The sequence below is a fragment of the Cryptotermes secundus genome, unplaced genomic scaffold, assembly GCF_002891405.2.
Source record: "Cryptotermes secundus unplaced genomic scaffold, Csec_1.0 scaffold529, whole genome shotgun sequence".
In the NCBI taxonomy this organism is placed as follows: Eukaryota; Metazoa; Arthropoda; class Insecta; order Blattodea; family Kalotermitidae; genus Cryptotermes; species Cryptotermes secundus.
Window position 1 is genome coordinate 742,548 of NW_019737988.1, and position 25,819 is coordinate 768,366.

The following is a 25,819-nucleotide window of genomic DNA, read 5'->3' on the forward strand; positions in this document are numbered from 1 at the left end:
CCGTCAGTACAAAATTCAGTGCTTTTGGATACATGCCATATGACGTTTCACGAAATTTTTATAATAAATTGTAATAGTTATAAATAAGAATACTTTACCAAATCCATATTGTTATAATGTTTGTCCTTCTTATAGAAGAAAATATAATAATCATAACAATCTTTAATCTATTGTGATTCGAGTAAAATCTGATGTTACGACAACCTACACACGAGCCCAGCAAGCAATCCTTGAGCAGAATTGTGTTGTTACTTGACTCTATCCTAGAATGTCTGAATATGACTTAGAATTAACAACACAAAATTTGTAGAATTGGAAGTGTGAGGGATAGGAAAGTAGTTTTGTCCATAATTCTTTTACTGCAGATATTTCAGAGACCAGGTCAGCCTATGATGATTTATACGTATTTTAGTAACAAAGGATCAAGTATTTAAAACTCATTTAAATTTTTGTGATTAATTTTATCCTATTTTGAAGTAAGTTGCAGTAAAATATAAATACCTATATAACAACAAAGCGAAAAAGTGGAAGAAAAAGGGACTAGAACAATGCAGTGCATTGGGTTGTAAGTTTTGAATGAGTGGCTTAATATTTTCTAGTGCTATTCTTATATAATGAAACTATACATTTCACATTTCACCTCAAATAGCGCCCGGACATTGGTTTTCCGAGCCGATGCTTCTAGTGACTCTCGTGATATGACGCACAGGGCTTCCCCGGACTCGGCACAGCCTGAGGGAACACCTAGGCGCGAGGACACGGCGCCAGAAGAGGAGGGCGGCGAAACGCGTGGGGGTGGATCGCAGGTGAAGAAAGAAGGCGGTGATAATAGTGTTTTTGACGGGGGTGGCGGTAGTAGTGGTGAAATGCATCAAGGTGTGGTGCAGAGACAGGGGCCCAGCTCCCAGCAACAGCAACAACAGCAGCAGCAGCGTGCAAATGTGGTGGTCACAACTCCTGGCATGATTCCTCCACCTACATTCTGGGCATCGCCCAGTAGCCCCGTAGCTGCTGCATGTCGGATAAATGGGGTCCGCCCCGAACTGATAGGTGGCGGAGGTGTGAACTTCAACCCTCAGCCGTCAGGCACGGCGACATCCGCGATGACTCTGTTGCACCATGAGATGAAACCTCCAGTAACTCACGCACAATCGTCGCGATCAACCGGAGGGTCTCCGGGAGTCCTTCGTTCCGCACCTACAGTTATCATGGGTGAGGCTGGTGGAGTAAGGACGATGATCTGGTCTCAACCTACCTCGCTGGAGCCGCAGCAGCCGCCGCCAACCCAGCAACTTCTCTCTGCCGCGTCGACTTCTACATCCACATCCTGCTGGTCCTCGTCTCCATCGCCGGGTTCTAGTGGAAACGGCAGCGAAGAGTCTGCTGCACAGATGCTGCTAAATCTCGGCCAGGATCAGCAGCACCACCATCTGCAGGCGGCAACGGCAGTGGCGTCATCTTCTTCCCGCCCTCCGCAGTTCCCCCTTCCTCTGAATATGGAGAGGTTATGGGCTGGGGATCTAACGCAGTTACCAGTTTCCCAACAGCAACAGATGCAGGCGTTGAATCTGACGTCCACTGCTACCTCTGGAGGCACTCCTATGCCTTGGACGCAGAGAAATGGTGGTAATGGAGAACAGAAAGTGCTGTCTCCTGGCATGCCTGTTCTGGGGGCGGAGCACCATCTGGTGAGTCACCCCCAAGAAGACCAGGAGGAAGAGGAACAGCCGATGATCTGCATGATTTGCGAGGACAAGGCGACTGGCTTGCACTACGGTATCATCACCTGCGAGGGGTGAGTCGTTCTCCATCTCTTACTGACGAACGAACTTATTGATTGTCTGTCCTAGTAGCTACCTCCATCTCACTTTACTCTTTGTAATAATCAAGTACGGGCAATTATCCAAGGTTGTTAAGTTGGGAGACAGGTCTCACCACTCCAGTTAGAATCTTCAGCAGGGGTGACGTTCGTATCTTAACATAACTCTTACAGGTTGACCTGAAACACAGTTCTTCAGATTTACTTTCTGTCGGCTTCTGTGGGCAAAATATTGCGATGCAATGCATCCACATTCATATAGGTGTTCGGCTCTCGTATGTGAAACAAAAAATCCGAATGACAAATGGAATATAATTATCATTGCATCGTGATTTTTTTCTGTTCGAAGTGGAATAAATACATGTTGTAAATAATCGACACTCTGTTCTGACACTTCACATATATCCCTGTCTTAAAAGAACGCTGTATGAAACGCCGATTGTAGGAATACAAATAAGTGTAGCGGATTGTAGCCCTATGATGAAATAATAATATTAAATACATTCTGTAACCCGTTAGAAACGTCAAATCTAAATTGCAGAAAAGTAAGAGATCAGTTCCCGCTGCTATCAGGCATCAAGTCTTAAAGACGGATAGGAACCAATGCAATATAATTCCGTGCATTCTAGATCACGGAGCTAAAGTTACCTCTAGATTCTAAAGGGTTCTGATGATGGTATATAACACTCATAATTAATGGGGTTTCGGACTTTGTTCGTCGTCCGATATTCTAAAAACTAGACAAATCGGCGTTTCGGAAACTGGATCTGTTTCCATGCTCAGGTGAGATGGGAGATACCTGTTCAGTCGCGTCCCTTAGAAAGAGTTAACCTTGACCAGTGATTGAGGTTAGCTCTTTCTAGGGGACCCAGCTGAGTATGTATCACCCCCCCCTCACCTGAGGACGGAAACAGATCCGGTTTCCGAAACATCGTGTTTTCTAGTTTCTAGAATACCGGACGATAAACACAAGTCCGAAAACCCAGTAGTTTTGAGAAATTACCTCTCTTACTTCCAAGGAAAGAGCTTTCCCCCCACGGATCCCCGCAGAGCAGATCGCTGTCTCTGCCACAAGTAGAACCCCTGTCGTTCAGCCCTTAGCCAGTTACGCGACTAACCGGATTATTCCATTTGTAGTAGACCGAAAAGACGAGTAAGAGGAACATTTTGCTTATTATATACCGCAATAAGAATTAATGATGAGGATGGGCGAAACATATGGGGACATGAGACATATGCCTTCATACAAAATTGAGGCAGAAATTCTTAAGAGACTATCTGAGAGCTCTAGATATGGGTCGGAGGATATTAATACAACTTAGGCCTACCATCGGATTTGAATATCTGGATTAGAGCCAACTGGATCAGGATGAGGTCCAGTGGCGGGCTTCTTTGAACACGATTATGAACCTTAAGTTCCATAAATGGTGAGGAATTTCTTGTCCTGCTAAGTGATTATCAGCTTTTCTACGAAAGCTAATGGTGGAATATTCACTCAAACTGAAAACTAATTATTTTGCCTAAATACAACACAGTGGTTATTGACCACAGCTGTTTAATTATTGAATTCTAGAGATAACTGCAAGGTGCATCATGACTGACATTCATATAATCAGTATCATTATGCTGATTGCAGAGCCCACACAAGAGAGCTAGGAATCTTGGTCGAGATTGCGGATTTCTGGTTCTTCCCGACATTTGATCACAGAATTTTATCTTCTCCATAATCGAACACGGGATAGGCACTGAAACGCCGTTTTATAACGTGTACATCCTTTCAGTTCTGGAAGTGAGATGTATGTGTGGTGTCAGTAGCAGTTATATTAACATTGGGTGGTGTGAGGATGTAAAATAATTCTTGTTTACTGTACCCCATTCTCTGTCACATCTACTGGCTAAACCATCTTCGTATATCTTTTACATACTTCTATTCTTGATACTGTTTCCCTCTGAAGAATAAACTGTGGGTACTCGATAGCGTGATAAATACCCATAAGACGATGGTCGTTCGAAATATCCTTATAATAAAAACATATTTTGTGTTTGAGAGAATTTAGGGGACCAGGACACTATGGAATCTCTTTCGGATTCTCTTGCGTGTTTACAGTTATGGGCACCGTCTGCGTGCTTGTTGAGTGCGGCAATCCAGTCCTTTATAATAATTTTTAGCTTTCAGGTACAAATGTATTTCTTAATATTGAAATGACGTTTCTTGGGGATCTACTGGTTTGGAACATGGAGTTCAATATTTGCCCCATAATAAGCATGCAAATATTAATCGAAACCATCGATTTTGAAACTCTCGGGAACTTTGTTGTGAATTGGATTTAACTCACCAGTGGTGTGTGAAAGGAAGCACATTTATTCACTTAGCAGAAATGTCCGTGCGGATACACGAAGTACGAGTAAAAATCGGAAGGAACAGTAACAAGAATGGAAGGATGTGAATGAACACTGGTTTTGGATGGCTTGAACTAGGGTCGGTTTTGGTTGTTTCTAGATGTAAGGGTTTCTTCAAACGCACGGTACAGAACAGGCGTGTTTATACGTGCGTCGCTGATGGCAACTGTGAGATAACAAAGGCGCAGCGCAACAGATGTCAGTATTGTCGCTTCAAGAAGTGCATTGAGCAGGGTATGGTTCTACAAGGTTCGTACCAGCTCCTCTTTTTTTTTATGTGTGTGGTGTGAATGTTTTATACAAGACTTTTGTTTTAGGTGTACAACCTACTGGTATGTTCCTGGATTTACGAAATGGACGCGTTCTTTTAAGATATTCTGTAATAAAGAATTCGTCAAAGGGAAATGAATTTCCCATTACGTTTTAGGCAATAGGTACTGCCTTCGTAAAATGCAGTCCTTTCTTATAGGAAGTCATTGCATATCTCTTTATTATTTGTACCTTATTCAAAGCAGGCGATAGGTACTTAAGATGTTAGCTATTTTTCGCGTAAGTACAAGCATTTTGAAAACAGATAATATACATTTCGCTTACCTTTTTCAATCGTTGCGAAACCAATGCAAGGAATAGAACAAGCATAACATTCCCTGTTACTTTTGTTTATTTTATTATGTGATGATGGAGACCTGAACCACACAGTTCAACACAAATCCCGTACATGAAAGAGATTGTACTCGTGCTCTACCTTCGCGAGATAACCCTTTTCGTACAACAGAATGGGTTAATTTACGAAAAGAATATCGCAAGAAGACGACTGGAGTTTCCAGGTCGATGCAGCTTTAATTTGAAACGAAGCAAAGAAATTAAAATTGTGTGTAAGTTGCTGTAAAACAGTTGTTATTTTTTTGTCGTCCACCTGTAATGGCCGGGGGAGGGGGATGGTTGACGCTTGTAATATCTTTTGAGTTCTGATTACTTTCTAACTCAAGAAGAATGACCATATTTGCAAAATATCCTTGTCTTTGAGTTCTCTCTCTTTTAACCTTTACGACAAATTTATTTTAGACGTGTGTACAAGTATGTTATTCACCGATGACACAAAAATCAGTGAGGGGGTAGCCCAGACTACATAGTTCTGTTCAAACCAATAAAAAAGTGTAGCTGAATGGATTTCATATACAGTACTTCGATTTTTTGTTGTTGTTTGTTCATTTTACATACAGCATTCCCTTGGTTTACATTATTACAGATACAATCAGTTTGACCATAAACACGTTTCACGCTGCAGATACAACAATGCACGTAAACAGAAATTATTTTTCCTTCCATTGTTTTGAGATATACCCACCACATCGAAAGAAAAAGCAACACGCAGAATGTAATTATATATATTTTTTATGCCCTGTACTAATTTTAATATGGCAAAATGTTTATTTGAATGAATCAATAAAGTTCGTTTAAAGTAGGTACTGTTTTTTTATGATGTGAGCTAAAATGAAATTCTCCCCTCATTTTTTATGTAGACGCCAGAACGAGAGTTTGTGTACCTTGTGCAAAGGCTTCATAATTTAAATTCATCATTCGTATAACCATGACAAAATTGGCCCAAGTTCATGACCAATAACTTTAACTACTTAACAAAAATTGCAACAAATTTAAATACAACAAGCAACTTACATCTGTAGTAATTAAGAAAAAATTCAAATCAGCATGTAAATAATGAAAACATGGGAGGGGGGCTTATGCCCCCTAAAACTGCAGTACAACAGATTTCCACGTTGTTGTTAATTACAGATGTATCGTCTGCATCTTCTTGTTATAATCATTGCTTGTCAATTTAAGTACTTCTTCCTGACTGTTTTTTCAAATACTAAATTCTTCGGATTATGGTACACCATGCTTGAATATGCTGTTTTCCTCACCAGGTGGTAAAGATAATTTGGTGTAAAGAACTGCAAATTCTTTTCAGATGGATATAGTATTATTGCAAGTCTCAGACTATTTCCTTCATTGTCTATCCTTTAGTTAACAGGTAAATTTATTTCAATAATTAATATCAGTTTAGAATGGAATAAAGAATGTATGTATTAAAATGGAAGTGGTTAAATTTCTTTACTTGTTTAATAAGCCATGTATTCTTGGTATGATCCAATGGCAGGATCTTGTGAATGTGATAATGAATGTTCAGGTTTCATGAAAGGCAGGCTGTTTTTTGGCAAAATTAGCAGCTGTCAGCATCAAGATAAGAACTCTGCCCCATAGAGTTAGTTACTTAATAACAGTATATGTCACTATCACATCTATATCACAAACATCATCTACAGTACCTACATCATTTGCTTCTGTAAATAATTGATACAGTATAACACATAAATTTTTTATGTTCTCTGTGCATAGCTGTATTTAAAATTTTCAGCATTAACCAATTTTGAATTTTTCTATGTTCTTTAATAATTTTGTAAGTGGGAACTCCTTGGATAAAGAAACACATTTGTAAGAGTAAAGTAATGTGTTGAAACTATATTTAGAAAACTATTTTCAGGTTTTATGTATTTTTGGTTTCTATTGTTATTAATTAAGTTAATATTATTATTTTCAGAATATAAAAAATTAGTATTTTATATAATATATTTATATAGGGCATTAGTTATATTCTTTATTAATTGGTTTATTTCTATGACTTTTATACTTTTACAATTTTGATTATAAATGTTCCTTGTTCAACATGTTCTGATTATTGTTTGGGTATGATGCTTCTGGTTTGAAAACATTCTGAAGAATACCATGTCAACTAAACTTCCATCAAGAATTTCAAAGCTAACAAACTTCTTGTACTATTAGGAAATTGATCATTACTGTCAGGGATCACAGAGCTGGGGAGGGTGAAGTAAGTTTCAAGTGTTATTGTTCTCCATTCACATTTGCTTCATGAGCCCATTTTATGCTAGGTTATAAGGTATTTTCAATGTTGTATGTTGTGACCTTACAGAGACAAGTGGAATTTCAGTAAATTCTTGAGGGAGGGGGCTATAAAGGGCAGGTCATCATGAAATAATTTTGGCATGATAAGCCTCTTTCCTTTACATTCCGCATTAGAAGCGTGGCATTTTTAAATGAATGGTGAAATATGATATTCATTGAATTAACTTGATCAATATCATGCAATTAATGAATCTTTATATAATATTTAAAATTGGATTTATACCTCCAAGTAATCAGATTCACCACTCTCAGCTGGTCTGAAGATGTTCAACAGAATAATTATTATTTATTCTGCACACTAAAGTGAACCTAAAAATATACTCTTTGTGCAAAATATTATCTTAAGGGCTTTTTAAAGTAAGTGGCACAAACAATCACTGGTAAACAGTTAAACCTACAATTCCAATGACACTGTGCTATCTAATCACACCAGAAGGATTGCCCTACGCAGTGTTTTTCCATATAGTCTGTTTCCTTCAAACTTCACAGTTTTCACTGCAGATAGAATTGTGTTTCCCCGATGCTATGGTCAATCCACATATCAAGCTGAAAATTAAAATGCATATCTAAGATTAGAAATGAAATCTGAATGCTGCCATTGTCATGGCCTGTAATACTCATGTGTTTTTTTTTTTGGAAACTATCTAAGGGTTGTAGTATATTTTATTTTCAAGCTCAATATGTTACTAAGCAGAGGGTGAAAATTTTGAGATTAATGTTTTAAAGAAAAAGTAAAAAGTTAACACAAAATCTTAAAAGTCAGTATTGAGGGATAGTGGGGCTGTATGGCAGAACTGAGTTTCAGTGTATGCAGAAGTAGAGTAATGTTATATAATGACACATGTACAACATGCCAAGAGCAGTGATGAATTCTTCAGTGTTATTTATAAACTTAGTTAAAATGTCACTCACCCTTAGTGACTAGAATATATCATTAAAGTAAATAATCATACAATTCCACAGTCTTGATATCATGTCTGTATACTGGAAGACCAAATGTTGATTGCCATGTAATAGGCCTAATATTGTTTTTCTGTGGCAGCTGTTCGAGAGGATCGGATGCCAGGAGGCCGAAATTCAGGAGCTGTTTATAACTTGTACAAGGTATAGGTAGAAAGAGCTTCAATTTATTTAAGAATCATGTACTTTGGATATTTCTCTTCAAAACTGTTAATAAATAAATGGCTGAACTGGACTGGAATATATTCTCTCAGTTGTCCATTCATTCAAAATATTTCTACTGCAGTTGGTAAAAATGGAGAAGATAAAATCAGCTTGTCAATAAATTTGCTATTTATATATTTATTTTACTCAAGGATAGTTCAAGATGTTCGATTTTACCCCATTTATTTTTGATATAAACACAAATCCACAGTCGCATGTTACATCATGCTTTTTTGCCCTTAAAATCTTTGTCTTCTATTTCTGTGAACTATTGTTAAGTAGTTCATAAAACTAATGTAAATAGCAGCAGTATCTGATACAGTGTTATTAGAGGATCACTAGGTTAATTCTTCTAAGAAATACCAACCATTCACCTAAACACTGAAGCAACCTGATGTTGAGAATTATTACGTTGAAATGATATATACGAGTAAGGCCACCAAAATTAATCAGAGCAGTGTTTGAAACCTAACATGTAATGTTATATATTGTATCAGATCATCCTGTTGTGTTGTGTAGTAGTAATATATGGGGTAGGCTGTCCACACAACTGTGTAAATAAATGTGTTAATTATATACATTGTTTTTATAGCAACATGTTTTGACATTCATTGTCAGGCTACCGCTATATTTTCTGCTAACTGCTACGTTTGGGTGGCGCCATAGCTCAAGCGGTTAGTCGCTGGATTCCCACTGCAGCAGCCCAGGTTCGATCCCTGATCTGGTCAAGTGGGATTTGTGGTGGACAAAGTGGCGCTGGGGCAGGTTTTCTCCGAGTACTTCGGTTTCCCCTGCCAATCTTCATTCCACCAGTTGCTCCACAATCACCCTCAACTATCATCTGGGGCTGGTACAATTGGCCAGAAATGGCCACAGTACAAGGGACTTAGTCCCACCCCACTAGCATTAAAAAAACTGCTATGTTTCCTGCTGTACCACAACAATAGCAGTTACACTACAAATACTGTAAAGGTAGCCTAACAATGACATAGAATTGAAACATGCTGCCCAAATAGAAGGTAAAGGTATAGCTATCCCTGTAACAGACCATGGAGGCCCATAGGTTTGTGAGACATTGAGGCTCCCACATTTTCTAGACAGTCAGCTCACAGATGGCAGTAAGGTTGTCAGCCTTATGTACCAGCTGCTTTTAACTCCCAGAAAGATTCATGATACTCATTTCTGTTAAGAGGCTGAGTCAACCCTGGGGTCATAGCGTGGCTGGAAGGATTAGGTCAATTGAAAATCTGGTGACCTCATAGGTAATCAAACCCATGGCTGTCTGGCTTGTAGTCCAGTTGGCTCCACTTGGCATGTCGGCCACTGATTGGCCTATTGTATCTGCCCCAGGGATTATGATGATGGGGAATTTGGTGAAATGAAGATTGGCAGGGGAAACCAAAGTACTCGGGGAAAACCTGCCCCAGCGCCACTTTGTCCACCACAAATCCCACTTGACCAGACCCGGGATCGAACCCAGGCCGCTGCGGTGGGAAGCCAGTGACTAATCGCTTGACCTATAGCGTGGCCTTTACCTTGTAGCTTTGTGCCTCAGTCAACTACACTACCGTGTGCCTCACTGAAATAGAAGAGTGTAATTAATACATTTTTATACTTAATTTTGTAGACAGCCTTTCTCATATACTGCTGATATTCTGTTATATCGAAATATCATTGCTTGCTGGGTCACTGTCAATGTGTTTTGACTTCAGGTCTTCCCATCATGGATCAGGAATACCTCTTCTTCCAGTAGGCCAGTATATTCCAGTGGTTCCCAGACTTTCTTATACATGACACAGAATCTGAAATCACATTTGCCTTGTGGCCCAAAGGGTACCAGTACATACTTAGCACCCCAGAAAATAACCATAGGTATATGACATAATATATAAAAATACATTTGGAATGCATATACTTTCTATGTGCATACTTAACAATGATTTTGGCCATCAAGTTTGCTTCATTATTTTGGGAGTGTGCAACTCATGAAAAGGTCTATGTAGCCCAAGTTTGGGTTGAGACCTGAGGTTTGGGAACCCCTGGTGTATTGACATAACGAGGAAAGTGATTCAGCTTCATTCTTTAAGGTGCAACAGCCAATTCTTTGCAGAGTTCCCTGCTCATTGTGAATGGGATAAATATTTAAATTTTGTCATATGTAGCTTGAAAACATTTATCTCAGTATCGTGCTTTCTTCACACTTCACTTCTGTTCTCTTACCCATACAGAAATATACATTAGGACATAGTAACACTCTAGACCTTTGTTGAGGTCTTGGTTCAAATTTTATCATATACTGATTGATGTTTTCATAGTTTTTCTCAGTCCCTCCAGGAAAATGCCGAGATAGTATCTCAACTACAACACAGCTTCTTCCTTCCAAATCCTCTACAGTTCATTATTCACAGATCCTACCATTTGAGGCTATCTATCTAGATAATGACAGTCTCATAAAATAAATGACACACACATACATATAGCAATACAATGAAATATTTTGGTTGTAGACTGTGTGTAGTATTTGTACATGAATTTATAACGAAAGCCCTTTGATAAGTAAAGACTAAAACAATCAGTTCTTCAGAAATTTTCTGTGCTGTATGGACTTTACACATGCAGGAAATTTATTTAGCGGGTGTGAAGTTCATTAATAATGTCCAAAAGAAGGACTTTTAAACAAATGTGTTTTCTTTCACCATGCCAGAGGATCAAACCGAATGTTAGCAGTACTTTACTTGCTCTCCATATCATCCAAGAACATGGCTTTAACAAAATTTCCATTTCTGTACCATCATTCAATACTTCAGGGTCTTACATTTAGTGGTGCTAGGGACTCGCATTTTGAAAGTTCATTTCAGCCCAATTGTGGACTGTATGGATTGAAAATGTTTTGCAATGGTGTGAATTGCAATGGCATGTTTTATTATGGAACATTACAGAACTAAAGTAGCGAGTACAAAAATTATTACAGGAGACAAACACACATGCATGGACAGGTTGGTATCATAGAAATACAGGATTGAAAACATGGTTTTAAATCAAATGAAGATTATAAATTTGGTCAAGGCTATTTGTAATAACTATCAGTAACCAGAGATGAGAATATGTCCAGTTTACTCAGCCAGATTCATGTGAATATTTCTGCTTGTAGCAGGACTGTCCAGATTAAATAACCTCATCTTGGTAAAGTTAATTCATAATAGCGAAGGTTTTCTTTATTCATGTATTTTATAGTGTGGTACAGCAGATATTTTCCCACTTGCAGAACACCCTCTTATCTCTGTATGTTCTTCAGAAAAGACTCCAATTCAAGTACTAGTAATGATACATTTAACCCATGAAATAGAACGGGTTACTGCGAAGCTCATACTAATGTATTTCTCTTTGCTTGCATAGATTTAGTTGTGTTTAAATATGATCCAGTCAGGGCTGGTGGAAGTCACTTTGGGACAAGACAGTAATATGATGTACCCATCACCACACATGGAAACTATGAGTATAATAGGACTGTAAACCCTTGTACCTAGAAGTAGCTGCACATAATTATAGGTGGAATTTGAAACACAAGTGTGATTAGTTTCTTAATTTTGATTTGCTAATTAGTTGTTTAATTTCTGCTGCATGTTCATAGGACAGTCCTGATTGTATAGAGCATGTCCCAGACATGACTGGACAAGCTCTTTTCTCAGGCATAAAGTGACTTGAGTGTGAACCAGATCATTCATACAGTCTTAGTGCTGTTGTTAAGAATGCTTTGATCTATACTGCCACTCCCCATGATGCAGTGCTTAGTCACAAGAACAAATTTAATTTTTTTTTACTTTATATACCAGTAGATCATTTAATATGTGGAGGTATGGAGAATCATGTCTCGATCCTTTTGCATCATTTACTTGTATATTGTACTGCATTCCTCTAAAATTTGAACTCAAAGACTTTTAGGACACCATGTATAAAATGTTTCAAATTGTTATTGAAGCTGGTTGTTTTGCAGCAGTGTCACGCCAAATTTGATGAAGAACTAACGAAAAGTTTACGTCTTAGTCTATCGGATCAACTTGGTATGGACAATTACTGAAGGAATTTTTCATGTAGAAAAGTTGCTGACAGGCACTGAATTTTGCTAGTAGAAAGTGACTGACTTCTGAGTTACATTTGTGATAATGAGAACCCCAGTAAAGGGTGGAGGGATCACAAAATTTATACACAAATATATTGTTCAAGAAATCAAAGCAGGTCATAACATAATAACTGTTTTTCAAAAGGGTAAATTGCAGGAGTCCCTTGTGTTTGCGTGATAGTAATGTTAGTATTTTTCAACATTCAGAAATATATTTTATTTCTAGTGTTCATTTGCATACATACTTTTCATGTGTTATATCACAGTCCTTTTCATGTTTGAGGAATGTGATACTCAGAATGTTAATTTTATCAATATTTAAATTGTGTAGATTGTTGCAGAGTCTACCCTACTTCAGAATATCTCGTGGTCCTCATAGTGATACAGTTGATTTGCAGTACCATGATTTCTATACCAGTGTTTAACAAGAATCACCTTATGGTGTAAGAATTTATCTGGGAGAAAATACATGGCTACTGTATTAGTACTTCTTTCATGAAATGAGATTAACATGAAGAAGTGCGCTGCATGTTTTGACAGTTTGATGTATTCTCTTATGACAGGATTCACACATTCTTCATTCAGAATAAGGGATTTTCAGTTCAATTATGAGAACAAAAAGTTAGGGAGTATTTGTTCTTATACCGAATAAGAACAGATTCTTCTAAACTCTTCAATCCATCCATTGTTTAAAACATAAAACGTTAAGAATTATAACATAGTGATTTTTTCAGTTATTTTTTATTGGTGTGAATGTGGTCTGTTGCATAGATCATAAGTATTTGAAAAGAAATTGTGCAGGAAGATATTTGGACTTAAGATGAAGTAAGGAATGAAGGATGATCATAAACAAGAGCTTCATGATTTATGCAGTCCCGTAGTATTGCTGACATAGTGAAATAAAAAAATATTATGATAGACTAGGCATCTAACGGTGAAATGCATACACAGTTTTGTGAAGGAAAGTGGTTACTTTGAAGGCTAAAATATGAGAGACAATATCAATATAGAATGTAAATAAATAGGCCGTATTCTTCCCATCATCACAGTGTTGCCATTTTTTTTTGTATCTGTTGTGTTTTGTAAGGTTAAATACAAGAAGCACAAGAAGAATCCAAAAAACGGGCAGGTGAAAGGTCAGGCGGAGAAACAGAAGGGGATGGTAACACCTGAGCATGGAATCCCGCCTCACCTAATGAATGGAACGATTTTGAAAACCGCTCTCACCAACCCCAGTGAGGTGAGAGGGCAACTGTACTTTGTTGTATTTCTTTCGTTCTCTCATTCTCTTTCCTTTGTTCTTTCTCTGTTCTTTGCTTCCTTCATTTCCTTTGCTTCAAACATTACATTTACATTTCTCCTCCTCCTGTGACAAAAGGAATTGCTAATTTATTTGCAGATTACTTGGAGGTTCTACAACAGCAGCTGCGTCTCAGTGCATCAACAATAACAGTAATAATTAGCAACTGACTGAAAGTGGAAGGAATGATAGTGGTAATGGAAAACTGCCTAAAGAAACCTTACCTCAGTACTCTTTGGTGTAACACAAAACCTACTGTTTCAGGCTGAGTCTAAAAACATGTTTGCATTACTCACAGAATATTTATGATTTATGAGTTCTCTGGGAGAGAAGAATCAGTTTTAAGTATCATCGGTACATTCATTACTGGAAGAGGGAAAGAGTTTGTGATAGAAAAGCTCTAGTGAATAAAATTTTCTTAGGGTTTTATCATTTTCCCTATCATTCATTCCACCAGTCTCATTGTTATTACTCCATGTTGACAACACTGTTGTTAGCCTCTCTTCCCCCCTTAAAGTGTAACCCCTTCTTGTTCTCCCATGCCCTCCATAAAGAAGCTGCAATAGCAGTTGGATCAGTTATATGGTAAAAAAAGGTGTGCTGGATGAGGGAGACTATTAACTGAACTTTGAAACTATTACAGAACAGTGTGACGAAGAGAATATTTGAATCTTGGAGAGAGCAAGGAAAAAGGGGATGGTGAAAGTTGTGTAATTAGAAGTTTTATAATTCATAATCTTCACCAAAAATTTTATGGGGGGGGGCAGGTCAGAAAGGATGTGATGGGCATGGCATAAAACATGCATTGGTGAGATTAGAAAGGCATACAATATTTTAGTCAGGAAAAGATTAAAGACCAAACACCACTTGTAAGAAAAGGTATAGAATCAAAGATAATAATTTTATCTTCAAGAAATATGATGTGACTGTGTGGACTAGATTCAATTGTAAACATGACTTCTATTTTTAACATTGTCCATTGTGTTGTGTTTTTCAAACATAATGTTTCAGAATTTTATCTCTTTATTTATTTATGGTTTATGTTACAATGCTGTCAGAAGCACAGTTAGAATAATCAGTGAATAATGAAATGAAAAGAATTTAGGAGGAAGCAGTTCTGGCCTGGTTTTAGTTATATCCCAGCATCCTGGAGAGACTGAAGAAAACCATAAGAGAACCTCAGTTGGGATAGCTAGTGACCAGCCAAGATTCAAACTGGGTACCTCTCAGAATACAAGGCAACATGATGTTTTGGAAGTAGTATGTTTCCATTAGCTGTAAGGGAGGGAAGGATTGAACTTGTGCAAACATTTCAGGTTCCAAAAAGGCAGGTAATTTCTTGGCCAGCTGATTAATTATTAGCACCAGAAGAAGGATTCTGCCTTTTAGACTTCGATCAATAACTCCTTGAAATTGATTACATTGCATTGCATTGAATTCCATGGATCCAGAATTAATCAAAATGACTGTAGGATGTGGAATATGTCATATAAATACAAAACATGTGTACAGTCCCAATGAAGTTTTCACACGAGAGAAACCAAGAATACACAGTGACTACACACAAGGCTATTTAAAGATACATAAGTTATTTTCTAGACAATAGATATTCTTTCATTCATTCATTTATTTACAGTTCTACAAAATCCATGGAGGCATCTGCCTCAGATATAGAACAAGTCAACAATACAATATAACATATGAATATACATACATAATCAGATAGTCATCATCGTCAAAATTTTAAATACTCAATACAACAAGACTACTGTACAACAGTACATTCCATATATAAAAAAAACATATAATATTACATACGTGATCAAGAGACCACCAAGACTCTTAATATAGTCATATAAAATCTTATTTCTTAATATACAATACACCTATATCACAACAGTAATAGTACCTTTTTCCTGTGTATTTTATTCCATAGTCCATTTCATCCTAGCAATAGGCAACGGTGTTTATTTAAATATACATGAAGGATCAATCTTTATTCCAGCAGTAGTACCCTTCAACAGTGTAAAAGGAATTGGTGATAAGAAACTTCTTTAACGCCACTTTAAATCTAGGGATGTTGTAAGATAATTGTGTAAGCTCTGGAGGGAGTTGGTTATAAAGTTTGATACCAGAATACCATCCACGTTTGTGAAATATCGTTGAGTTTACCACCGGAAGATGCAAGTCATGATTAAATCTGGTATTATGGGTGTGGACATAANATTTCTTAATATACAATACACCTATATCACAACAGTAATAGTACCTTTTTCCTGTGTATTTTATTCCATAGTCCATTTCATCCTAGCAATAGGCAACGGTGTTTATTTAAATATACATGAAGGATCAATCTTTATTCCAGCAGTAGTACCCTTCAACAGTGTAAAAGGAATTGGTGATAAGAAACTTCTTTAACGCCACTTTAAATCTAGGGATGTTGTAAGATAATTGTGTAAGCTCTGGAGGGAGTTGGTTATAAAGTTTGATACCAGAATACCATCCACGTTTGTGAAATATCGTTGAGTTTACCACCGGAAGATGCAAGTCATGATTAAATCTGGTATTATGGGTGTGGACATAAGAATTTGTTATATAGCAATCTCTGTTCTTGACAACCAGCATAAGTAAGGAAAATATATATTGTGATTGAAGTGGCAGTACATGTAACTCCTTAAATAAATTATAGCACGAGTCCACATTACGAGAATTGGTAATAATTCTTATTATTCTTTTCTGTATTTGAAATATGAGTTTTGCATGGGCCGATCTCCCCCAGAATATTACACCATAAGATATTATTGAATGAACTAGGGTGAATTTTTAACGTGCATAAGCCCAAAATTATATTTAGGCACATACGTAATGTTGAGTTTTAGACTGAATTGAAGTGAATGAAACTAAAGTATTGTGGCATGTAGACCCATTGTTGGCCAACAAACTCGAAACAGGCAACTATACAACATCCATTTCTAAGTGATGGCTTCACAAACAAGCATTTTTACATGGCGACAAGAGAACACAGCAATAGTGGATGAGAAGTTTTCTACAGCGGTCCATGATGACAGGTTATGGCCAGGACTAGTTAGCAGTTGCAGTTAGTAGCCACACCACCCCAGGACTATCCTTTGTGGTGGTGCTATGCAGCAACACACAGCAACAGAAGCACCCTCAGCCATCCTCACTTACACAAGCCTGCCCCATCACAGTGGGAGAAATGAGTGCTCCCCCACCCCCTTGAAGCACAACCAAAAACAAGTAAAAAGTCAGTCAGTTCAGGCTCCTAATGCAAACAGATCGTCTCCGAACGACATGTTCACAGTAGTCACAACGATGTTTCAGCAGGTCATGACAGAGGTCAGTGGGGCCAAGTCAAAGAATACAGAATAATGGTTTTCACAAAAACTGTATTAAAACTCATGAAGCAAAATTTCTGCTATAGGTCACAGGTGGCAAACATGGCTGCATTGGTGAGGGCTAGCAACATTTGTAAACAACAGACCCATCCTCTCCTCAGAGAGGGCGTCCCATATCAACAATCTGGTCATGGGCCCAAGATGGGTGTTTTACTCCAGGACAGACTGGCTGACTGACTGTCTGTCATAACATAACTTTGACATTAACTTGAGTTGCAGTTAGTCAGAGAATTGCTGGGTTTCAGTAGTTGTGAGCTGTTGCTGTTAGAAGCTGGTAGCTGAGGCCAGGAACCCAGAGGAACGGGTATGTCTGCAGTTCGAAGCTGCTACCAAGCAATGGGAGTGAAGACATGGCTGTGCACACTAGTGTGTGTGTGTGTGTAATAGTGAACTGTAAAGTGTATTCATGTTCTGTATCAAAGTGTGCAGTAAATGCAGTCATCAATCCAAAACTCATCTTTAATCACATTCCATCACGTGATAGTATGATAAAGTAGAAGTATTTTATGTGAAACTTTATTAAAATCTGTCAAAGGACTCAAGAGATGTATGAAAAAATTAATTCGGTTGCTTAATACTTATATGGAACTAAAGTGAAAGATATTTTCACTCTAAGCTTAATACTCATATAGAGGAGGTATTGCATACCTAGCTTCCTCAAAATCTGTAAAGGAGGCAGTAGATTTATGAAGAAGTTCATTTCTGCCAGTATGTGAATAGCCTTTGAAGTGAATTGTATTAAATGAAAAACACAAGAAAAGACTTGTATAACAGAAGTGCCATAAATCAAGGTTACGGCAGGTTGTCCCTTTGATGCATTAAGCACATTGCGATGAAGAGTAGAGGTATAGTTCCACACAGTCTTAACCTGAGCACTAGATGGGGATGAGTGGCCAGCTTCACATCCAAGCTGTTTTAACTATAGGAAAAAACTGGTATCCATTGGATAGGAGGCCGGGGTCAAGAGTCAGTGTGGATTCACTGGAGAACAGAAGTATCTCTTTCCTTGGCTGGGAATAAAACCTTTATTTCCCAGTCACAGAACCTATAGCTTAGTACACTGACTGCTGTCTGGGCTCCAATATATGGAAGGTATCACATGTAAAAGATCATTTAGGTCCTTACAGCGAACCATACGAAACCAGAATCAAGCAGACTCAGCATAATTTAGTTTGAGTGTACCATACAGAGTTTCTCTTTTGTCGCGTTTGCTGACGAATATGCAATACATGTCTTTCGCAGCGCGCATAAGATAAAAAAAAATTAATGAAGACTAGAAAATGTCTGTGAGATTAGCACCCCAGAAGTTTCAGTTTGGATAAGCGTCGCCATTACGACTCAGATACAAAACAGTAAACCGTTTTCCAACAAGGGCGTCAGGTTCACGAGAACGAGGCGTTAAGTGAATCCGCGTTGGACAAACTTCATACCTTAAAGGTTAATTAGGGATATACGTATAGACGCGACAACGTAGTGTCTGCCATTAATATCTACATATGTAGATGTTTATTCACACTAATGAATGACCCTTTCTAATCTTTATACGAAGTAAGAACATTCTAAAAAAAACAGCAAATCGTAATCGTGACACGCGTGGCGAATAACTGCAAAACAACAGGAAAGACCGGCTACACCAATCATACACAACTTCACTGAACTTACATATATTCAAATTTTCCGTATCTGGCAAATAATTGTTCGCATTTGTCTTTGCGTGTGGAAACAAATCCACGTCTGGAAGGGTTTACTGTGCATGCATTCTGACCGCGAGATTTCCCTCCGGATCGTTTTGACAAGTTTCAAATTTCACTTTCCGCGAGCCTTTGTTTTGTGTTTAAAAGTGAATCTTTTATCATTGCATTGTGTTACCAAACGAGCATCAGTGTGCATGAACTTTCTCCAGCTTTCGCCTGTCGACTTTCCTTGCCATTGTGGATGCCATCATATTGTGGTGGTAGCATTGTTTATGCTTCGTATGAGGAAAACTTTCTCCCATGACCGTTAGAAACTGTTTTATATTTAGCCGTAACGTTTCATCTTGTTTATGTTGTCCGTGGGGGGACACTAAGTTTGTTTTAGTCCACTTTTGTTATTTACAAAGAAAGACGGCCTTGTGGTGTTATCTGTCCCCAAATTACTTTTTATTCTGTTGATGGGTTTTGGTTAAACCCTGTATTAACCTCGTGCCATCAGAGACCACTCATAATTGTACATTTCATTTTCCTGTCTTAAGTAATTGAATATGGCGACAGCAAACTTCCATGATGGGGGCGATATTATCCTGGATGATGTAAGGTCATAAATTTTATTTGTGGAGGGAGGTGTAATATATCTTGGAAAAATACGTAAGATTGTGTGGGTGTCGTACAAGTTTTATGCTTTTCGTACGGTTTGATAGCGGTAACTAATGAACCACTGGAGCACAAAGTGAAATTTTTTTAGGAGGGGATATTCGTAGATCATAAAAACATCTAAAACATTACACGATTTTTTATTTTAATGGAAATCACGACGCGAATGATATGAAGTTATAGCTGACAAACAGGAACCGGAATAGCGCAGTCGGTATAGGGGCAAGACATTTCAGTCCTCCATGTTGTCCAGAACGGCTCTGGGGCTCACCCAGCCTCCTATCCAGTGGGTACGGGTGGCTCTTTCCCAGGGGGTAAAGCGGCAGGGGCGTGAAGCTGATCACTCCCCCATGCGCCTTCATGGCCTAATACTTAATTAATTAAGCACAGGGGACAATTTTACCTTCTAGCTGACGAATTTTACACCTTGGGAATCTGTACTAGATACTGAATTATGCACAGTTATTTATTTGTAGTTGTGGCCAGCATCTCCACACAGAACGATTTGCAGGAAAGAAGGTGCCATGAGTTCATCCTAAACTTTTGCTTATTATAATTAGCAGCTTAGCTCTTGAATTTCGACACCAAAGTGAGAGGCAAGGAGTATTTCATTCATTTTTCATTCATCAGTGGCCCTACAGCCCTATGTTGGGCCCTGGCCTCTTCTTCAGTTTCGTAATCTTTTTTTAGATGGTAGGACTCCTTGGACGAGTGATCAGCCCGTCGCAAGGCCACTACCTAAACACCGGACAACACAAACAGAATAAACACACACACACAGAACGTCCCCCCTTGAATGGGCAACAAGGAATATACTGTTGTGAATTTTAAGGATTATGGCACTCCAAACGTTTGAACTATTCGAAAATAAAATCTCTATAGTAAGATAAAATTCTCTGTGACCTTGCTGAGCCTAACTGGATTTTGAAGGACGTGTTATAGCTGAAGACAATCAACCAAACTTTTATACCAGCAGTGGAATGAACGAAATTGGGAAAGTTCAAACCGCACCATAGTAAAATTTGCACACGCGTTCTTTGCACCTTAGTATTCTGAAGTTTGCATTCGAGTGCATGTACATTTCAGAAGGCTAAAAAAAATCTTTTCTATGGTTATTTTGTTACTATGATCATTGTCGCTATCATGATTCATATCCTTAATACGGTTAATTTAATATTCGAGCTCTGGTTGCTGCATTTCGGCAGAGTTTAGCCTCGATCTCATAAATCTGTGTGTCCAATACATTGTTATTACCAACTGAAGAAGATTAAAAACCGCGAATATGCTGTGGCCTGCAGTGACAACATTCTTACCAGACTTCATTAAAACGCATTCAGCGCTTCTCGAATTAAAACGTGGATGGACGAACAGATATGATCATCCTCTTATGCTGGCACACAGGGCAAAGAACGCATAATTAGAAGTAGAATTACCGAGTTCATCTGCATAGAGACCAACTAAACTGTCCTATATGTCTAGTTCCCAAGCGTCCCTCTGTCCGTGACGCGGCTTTTTCGCGCTTGCAAATGGAATTTAGATTTGAAAATCTGTGTACACGTAAAGGACAATTGTTTCGTGCCAAAAATAATTACAATATTAGAAATATATTAATGGTTAAGAAGGGCCTGCTGGGAAAATTCTTTGGATATTTCCGTCTTCAGTGACAAAGGACAAAAAGTCTGTCAGCATGTTCCACAATATGTACAAAACTCAATGCAAAGGAATTACAGGCATACCTTATATACATATGTGCATATGTTTGACCTTGACTACGTTATCTTGGAGAAAAGGACTGGTGCACTGCAGACCATTGTTGGTTGATGGATACCGAACAACAAAGAAATGTGCTTGACCAGTATAGTCAGTTTTGACAAAATCGACATTTCGCGTTTGAGCATACCGTTACTTCCCGGAAGATACCACCTACAGTTTTATTTAGGAAGATCGTCGCCATTTTGTGTTTTGCGACTGGAATGTTCATACTAAGCGGGCTCCGACCTATGCTGAATAACCGAATATGAGTAAAATCTTTCCAGTTGTTCAAGCAGTATTGAAAAGCACACATCTATGCTTACAAGCATACAGACAGACTGCATTCCAAGAATCACTTTTTTGTAACTGAGAATGGAGGGGCTGAAAACCTGTCAATTTCAAGATCTTTTTTTTTTCGCGATCACAGTAGTTTCTTTATTATGTATGTATATGAGAAAATAATAATAAGAAATAAAAGCAAGTGGTCAAATTTTAATAAGAACAGCGTTACCTCAAAATATGTACACTTGTTTTAAAGTTATGGAAATGTTAAAACGATCATTGGTTTCCCAAACAAGTGTTCACTAAAATACTGCCTAGGTCACAAGTTGGAAAACTGAAGAGAACACAATTGTTTATGTTTATCACATGTCACATACACAAAACTGAATTACTGAAATTGTGACTACAGCCATAGGATGTATGAAATATATGCTCACAAACAACACTGTATAAATACTAAGTGGAAGAATAATATGAATCATCTTGTTTGTAACCAGTTGTTGCACAAAAGCCAAGGAGATGAACAAGTCCATAATATAGTGCCTGAAAATATATTCACAGACATATTTCATAAACCATAAGGAAATATAAGAGAACAGAAGTATTACTTGTTTTTCTGTATGTTCCAAGAAGGAAAGAACTGAAAATATTTCATATGTAACATACGTCGAGTGCATCTATAAGATTTGTTCACATGAAGTTCGTCTTCAAATTATTATGTCAAAGACAAAGGAAGAAAAAAATGAGGTACAAATATGCATATGTACATAAATATTTTTTTCGAAAGAACCAGACTTTCAAAAAATTCGATGGTTGTTAAGAATGGATCTCATTCAGGTTTAAGGTTCACTAACAAAATCCAAAAATAAATACAATTTAGAAAACTCAAAATATTTATGTGCAGTAATACGGGAAAGGAATATTTAAACGTAGAATGCCCTAAAGTATTGTACACACTAAACTAAACAATACTTTCTCAGATTTTATAATATTGAAAACAAACCCTTATTTTAACATACTTTCCTAAAAGTCAGTCTATACAGTCTCCATGTCTGTGAATACCCCCCTATTAACTTATGAATGCCTGAACCACTCTTTACGAAATGTATATCATAGCACCTGAGCCCATCTCAATGGCTTATTTATAAATCTCTCCCATCAGTCTTTGTTTCAGAACGTGTATCTCTTCTATTGTTACTAGGCAAATGTTTGGTTAAGTGTATTTCTCCCTTCATTGCAAGGCAAAGGCTTGGCAAAAACGTTAATGCAGCAAAAAATACAATAGAAGAATTGTTGGATGTGTCGTTTTCTATGGGGTCCGTTTTATATCAAGGGAAAGTAGGTGATCAGTTCTTAACAAAACTTCTTATTTTAAATCACTCTTGCCTCTGTACATTTGCACATATAGCTGCTGGCACTTTACTAATTGTGTAATTCAGTAATATGTGTCTGTCAAAAATTTCTGTTTATATAGCTTGTAGTATGTGAATGATGTCAGACATAGGCTGAGAAGTTCATTTCTTGCCATTATAAGTTCATACATAACAATGTTTCATAAATATATTTCCATAATGGTACCACCATAGAGATTCATGTTTCATTAAAATTATCATCAGTTGTTACTATAAAAATAATATATATTACTCGTACATATGGTTGTCATGTCATTTTCCATTGGTCAAAGAAAGACACTTAGAAAGTTGCACATGATTCCTCAGACCAGCAGACAGAGTTTAGCAGTTTGTATCCATTCTGGCATCCCTTCCTCCCATTCCACATTCAGTAGTTGTTGATTATTCCTCATATACATTCTAGGTGTGGTAATGTCAACTTAACTACCATGACAATTTAAAATTGTTTTAGACATTTTAATTTTTACAGTTTTAGTGTCGGGGACATTCACAGCTAATAATAAACACATATTTTCCCATAGGTGGTACACTTGCGTCAGCGACTGGATAATGCTGTGAGCTCATCACGAGATCGGGCATTTCCAATTGAAGCGACGCTGACCATGATCCAAACATTAATAGACTGCGATGAATTTCAGGACATAGCCACATTAAGGGTAATTTATTAGATACTTAAGATGATAGTATTTTCTCATTCTTTCAACTTTTTATTGAGAAAGCTGACAGTGTGACATATATGTTATCATTTGTCATAATGAGGCTACGTACTTTGTTATATGCTCCTTCCTCTATCATTTTTGCATTATATATATATATATATACATTGACGACACACAAAATTAATTTCTGTAAAAATAGCATGCAAATCAGTAAACATATAAACAAGTTTTTAAAATGTTAATTATAATTTTAATTTATGAACATTATTTGTGAACACATCTGACTTGTTTGTAGTGTTAATTTCTGAGGACATGACTCAACCCTGTAATGAAATACATTTATTTTCATATCAGTGATCATCATTATTCATTTTCATCATGTTATCTAATTAATACTGAAAGATGTACTTTATTATATATTCCAAATGTGTTGCTTATCATCTTAAATGCATCATTTGTGCTGATATCCATTGATGCTGATACATATCTGCTGTATGGAGATGAATGAACTACACTGATACAGCACTGTATTGAGACAATTTATTATCCTTATATTCTGTGTGAAATATACCTTACAAGAACAATTTTTTTTCAGATTATATTTGTACTTCTTAATTAGAGGTGGCACATGGTGCATAGGTGGTTGAGGCACTATGCTACAAGCTGGAAGGTTGTGGGATTGAATCCTGATGATGTAGACTTTTTTTTTCAATTTACCTAATCCTTCCAGCTGCACCATGGCCCTGGGGTTGACTCAGCCTCTAACAGAAATGAGTGCCAGGAATCTTCCTGGGGGTAAAGGGCGGCCAGTGCATAAGGCTGACAACCTCACCGCCATCTATGAGCTGATTGTCTAGAAAATGTGGGAGCCTCAACATCTCACGACCCTATGGGCCTTCGCGGCATGTTACAGGGATACCTTTACTTTTCTTACTTCTTAATTAGATCTATATTTTAACACGATGTACTAGTTATTTAGACTTCAACTTCATATACAGCAGAGTTTTGTAGGATGATTTAAAAGTCGCTGTGGTCCCATTTAATTCATTTTACATTATAGTACAGCAAATTTATTTATCTTGTTCTTCTGGAGTAAATGTAACAGTTTGTCTTATTTTATCCATGAAAACCTTTCTGTGGCTTATGGGGAATGTGAAGGTTTTGATTGTTTTCACCCCTTTATTGTCGGTGCTTCTAAGAATGAGTTGGTGAGAAGAGGCATCAGGACACCTTGGTGACCAGTATCCTTTAAAGCTAATATTTTGCTAACTACATTGCATAACAAATTATTACCGCTCAAACTGTAATTCCAGTGGCTACATATTGAAGCATGCCAGACTTCAGAAGTACTGTGATTGTCAGAGTATGAAATGTAGCAAGTGCAGGGCATGTTTAATGAAGACAGATGAGACCAGCCGTCACATTTCTTATTCCATTTATCCCCAGTATTCTCAGTTCACTTTGTAATGTTGCAGAATTTGGATGAACTGCTGGACCACAAGTCTGACCTCTCAGACAAACTGTGCCAGATTGGTGACTCTATAGTTTACAAGCTGGTGCAATGGACAAAGAGGTTACCCTTCTACTTGGAATTGCCTGTTGAGGTAAATATTTAAGTTCTGAAACCCCAATGAAAAGAGAGATTCATTCATTCATTCATTCCATTTCCACTCTAAGTCCTACCAATTGCATTCTTCTTGGTTTCATCACCCTGATAGTATATGTCATTGGATTCTTTAATTGACCTAATCCTTCCAGCCGCACTATGGCCCTGGGGTTAACTCAACCTGTAGCAGAAGTGAGTACCAGAAATCTCCCTGAGGGGTAAAGGGTGACCGGCTGACAACCTTACTGCCATTTGTGAGCCGATATTCTAGAAAGCGTGGGAGCTTCAATGTCTCACAGTGCTACAGGGATAGCTTTACCTTTATCATTATGCATTCTTGCCTAGGCTTTTGTAATTACAAGGTACATCTTGCTTAGGTCAAAATATTTCCTCGACAATTTGTTTTCAATTTATGTACTCCCCTCAGGGTCAAGAATTATGTTTCAAACCTACATAAAACAATGTATGAAATAATGGATGTTCTCTTTTTGCCAGTTTTTAGGTTTATGGGTAGGACATGGGAAGTTCACACAGGGTGTTGGTTAAAGCATCAAGG

At 37.6% G+C, this 25,819-nt stretch overlaps 1 protein-coding gene and 1 long non-coding RNA gene across 4 annotated transcripts in view; one reads left to right on the forward strand and one right to left on the reverse strand.

The window, feature by feature from the left end:
* Positions 1-25,819, forward strand: part of LOC111870628 (hormone receptor 4) — a 353,702-nt gene that overhangs the window by 311,373 nt on the left and 16,510 nt on the right. For 2 of the 3 annotated variants that reach the window (XM_023863074.2, XM_023863076.2), the window contains exons 4-9: positions 650-1,795; positions 4,320-4,468; positions 8,244-8,305; positions 13,573-13,725; positions 23,520-23,654; positions 25,133-25,261. In XM_023863074.2, the coding sequence (XP_023718842.1) occupies positions 650-1,795; positions 4,320-4,468; positions 8,244-8,305; positions 13,573-13,725; positions 23,520-23,654; positions 25,133-25,261 (1,774 nt within the window). The remainder of the gene's footprint in view (positions 1-649; positions 1,796-4,319; positions 4,469-8,243; positions 8,306-13,572; positions 13,726-23,519; positions 23,655-25,132; positions 25,262-25,819) is intronic. The other variant, XM_023863077.2, reaches the window with a different exon arrangement.
* On the reverse strand, positions 15,463-18,952 carry LOC117282807. Its single transcript, XR_004513688.1, has 3 exons — positions 18,864-18,952; positions 16,032-17,021; positions 15,463-15,671 (listed from the first exon to the last, which is right to left on the reverse strand). It is a non-coding gene; the product is annotated as an uncharacterized LOC117282807 (long non-coding RNA).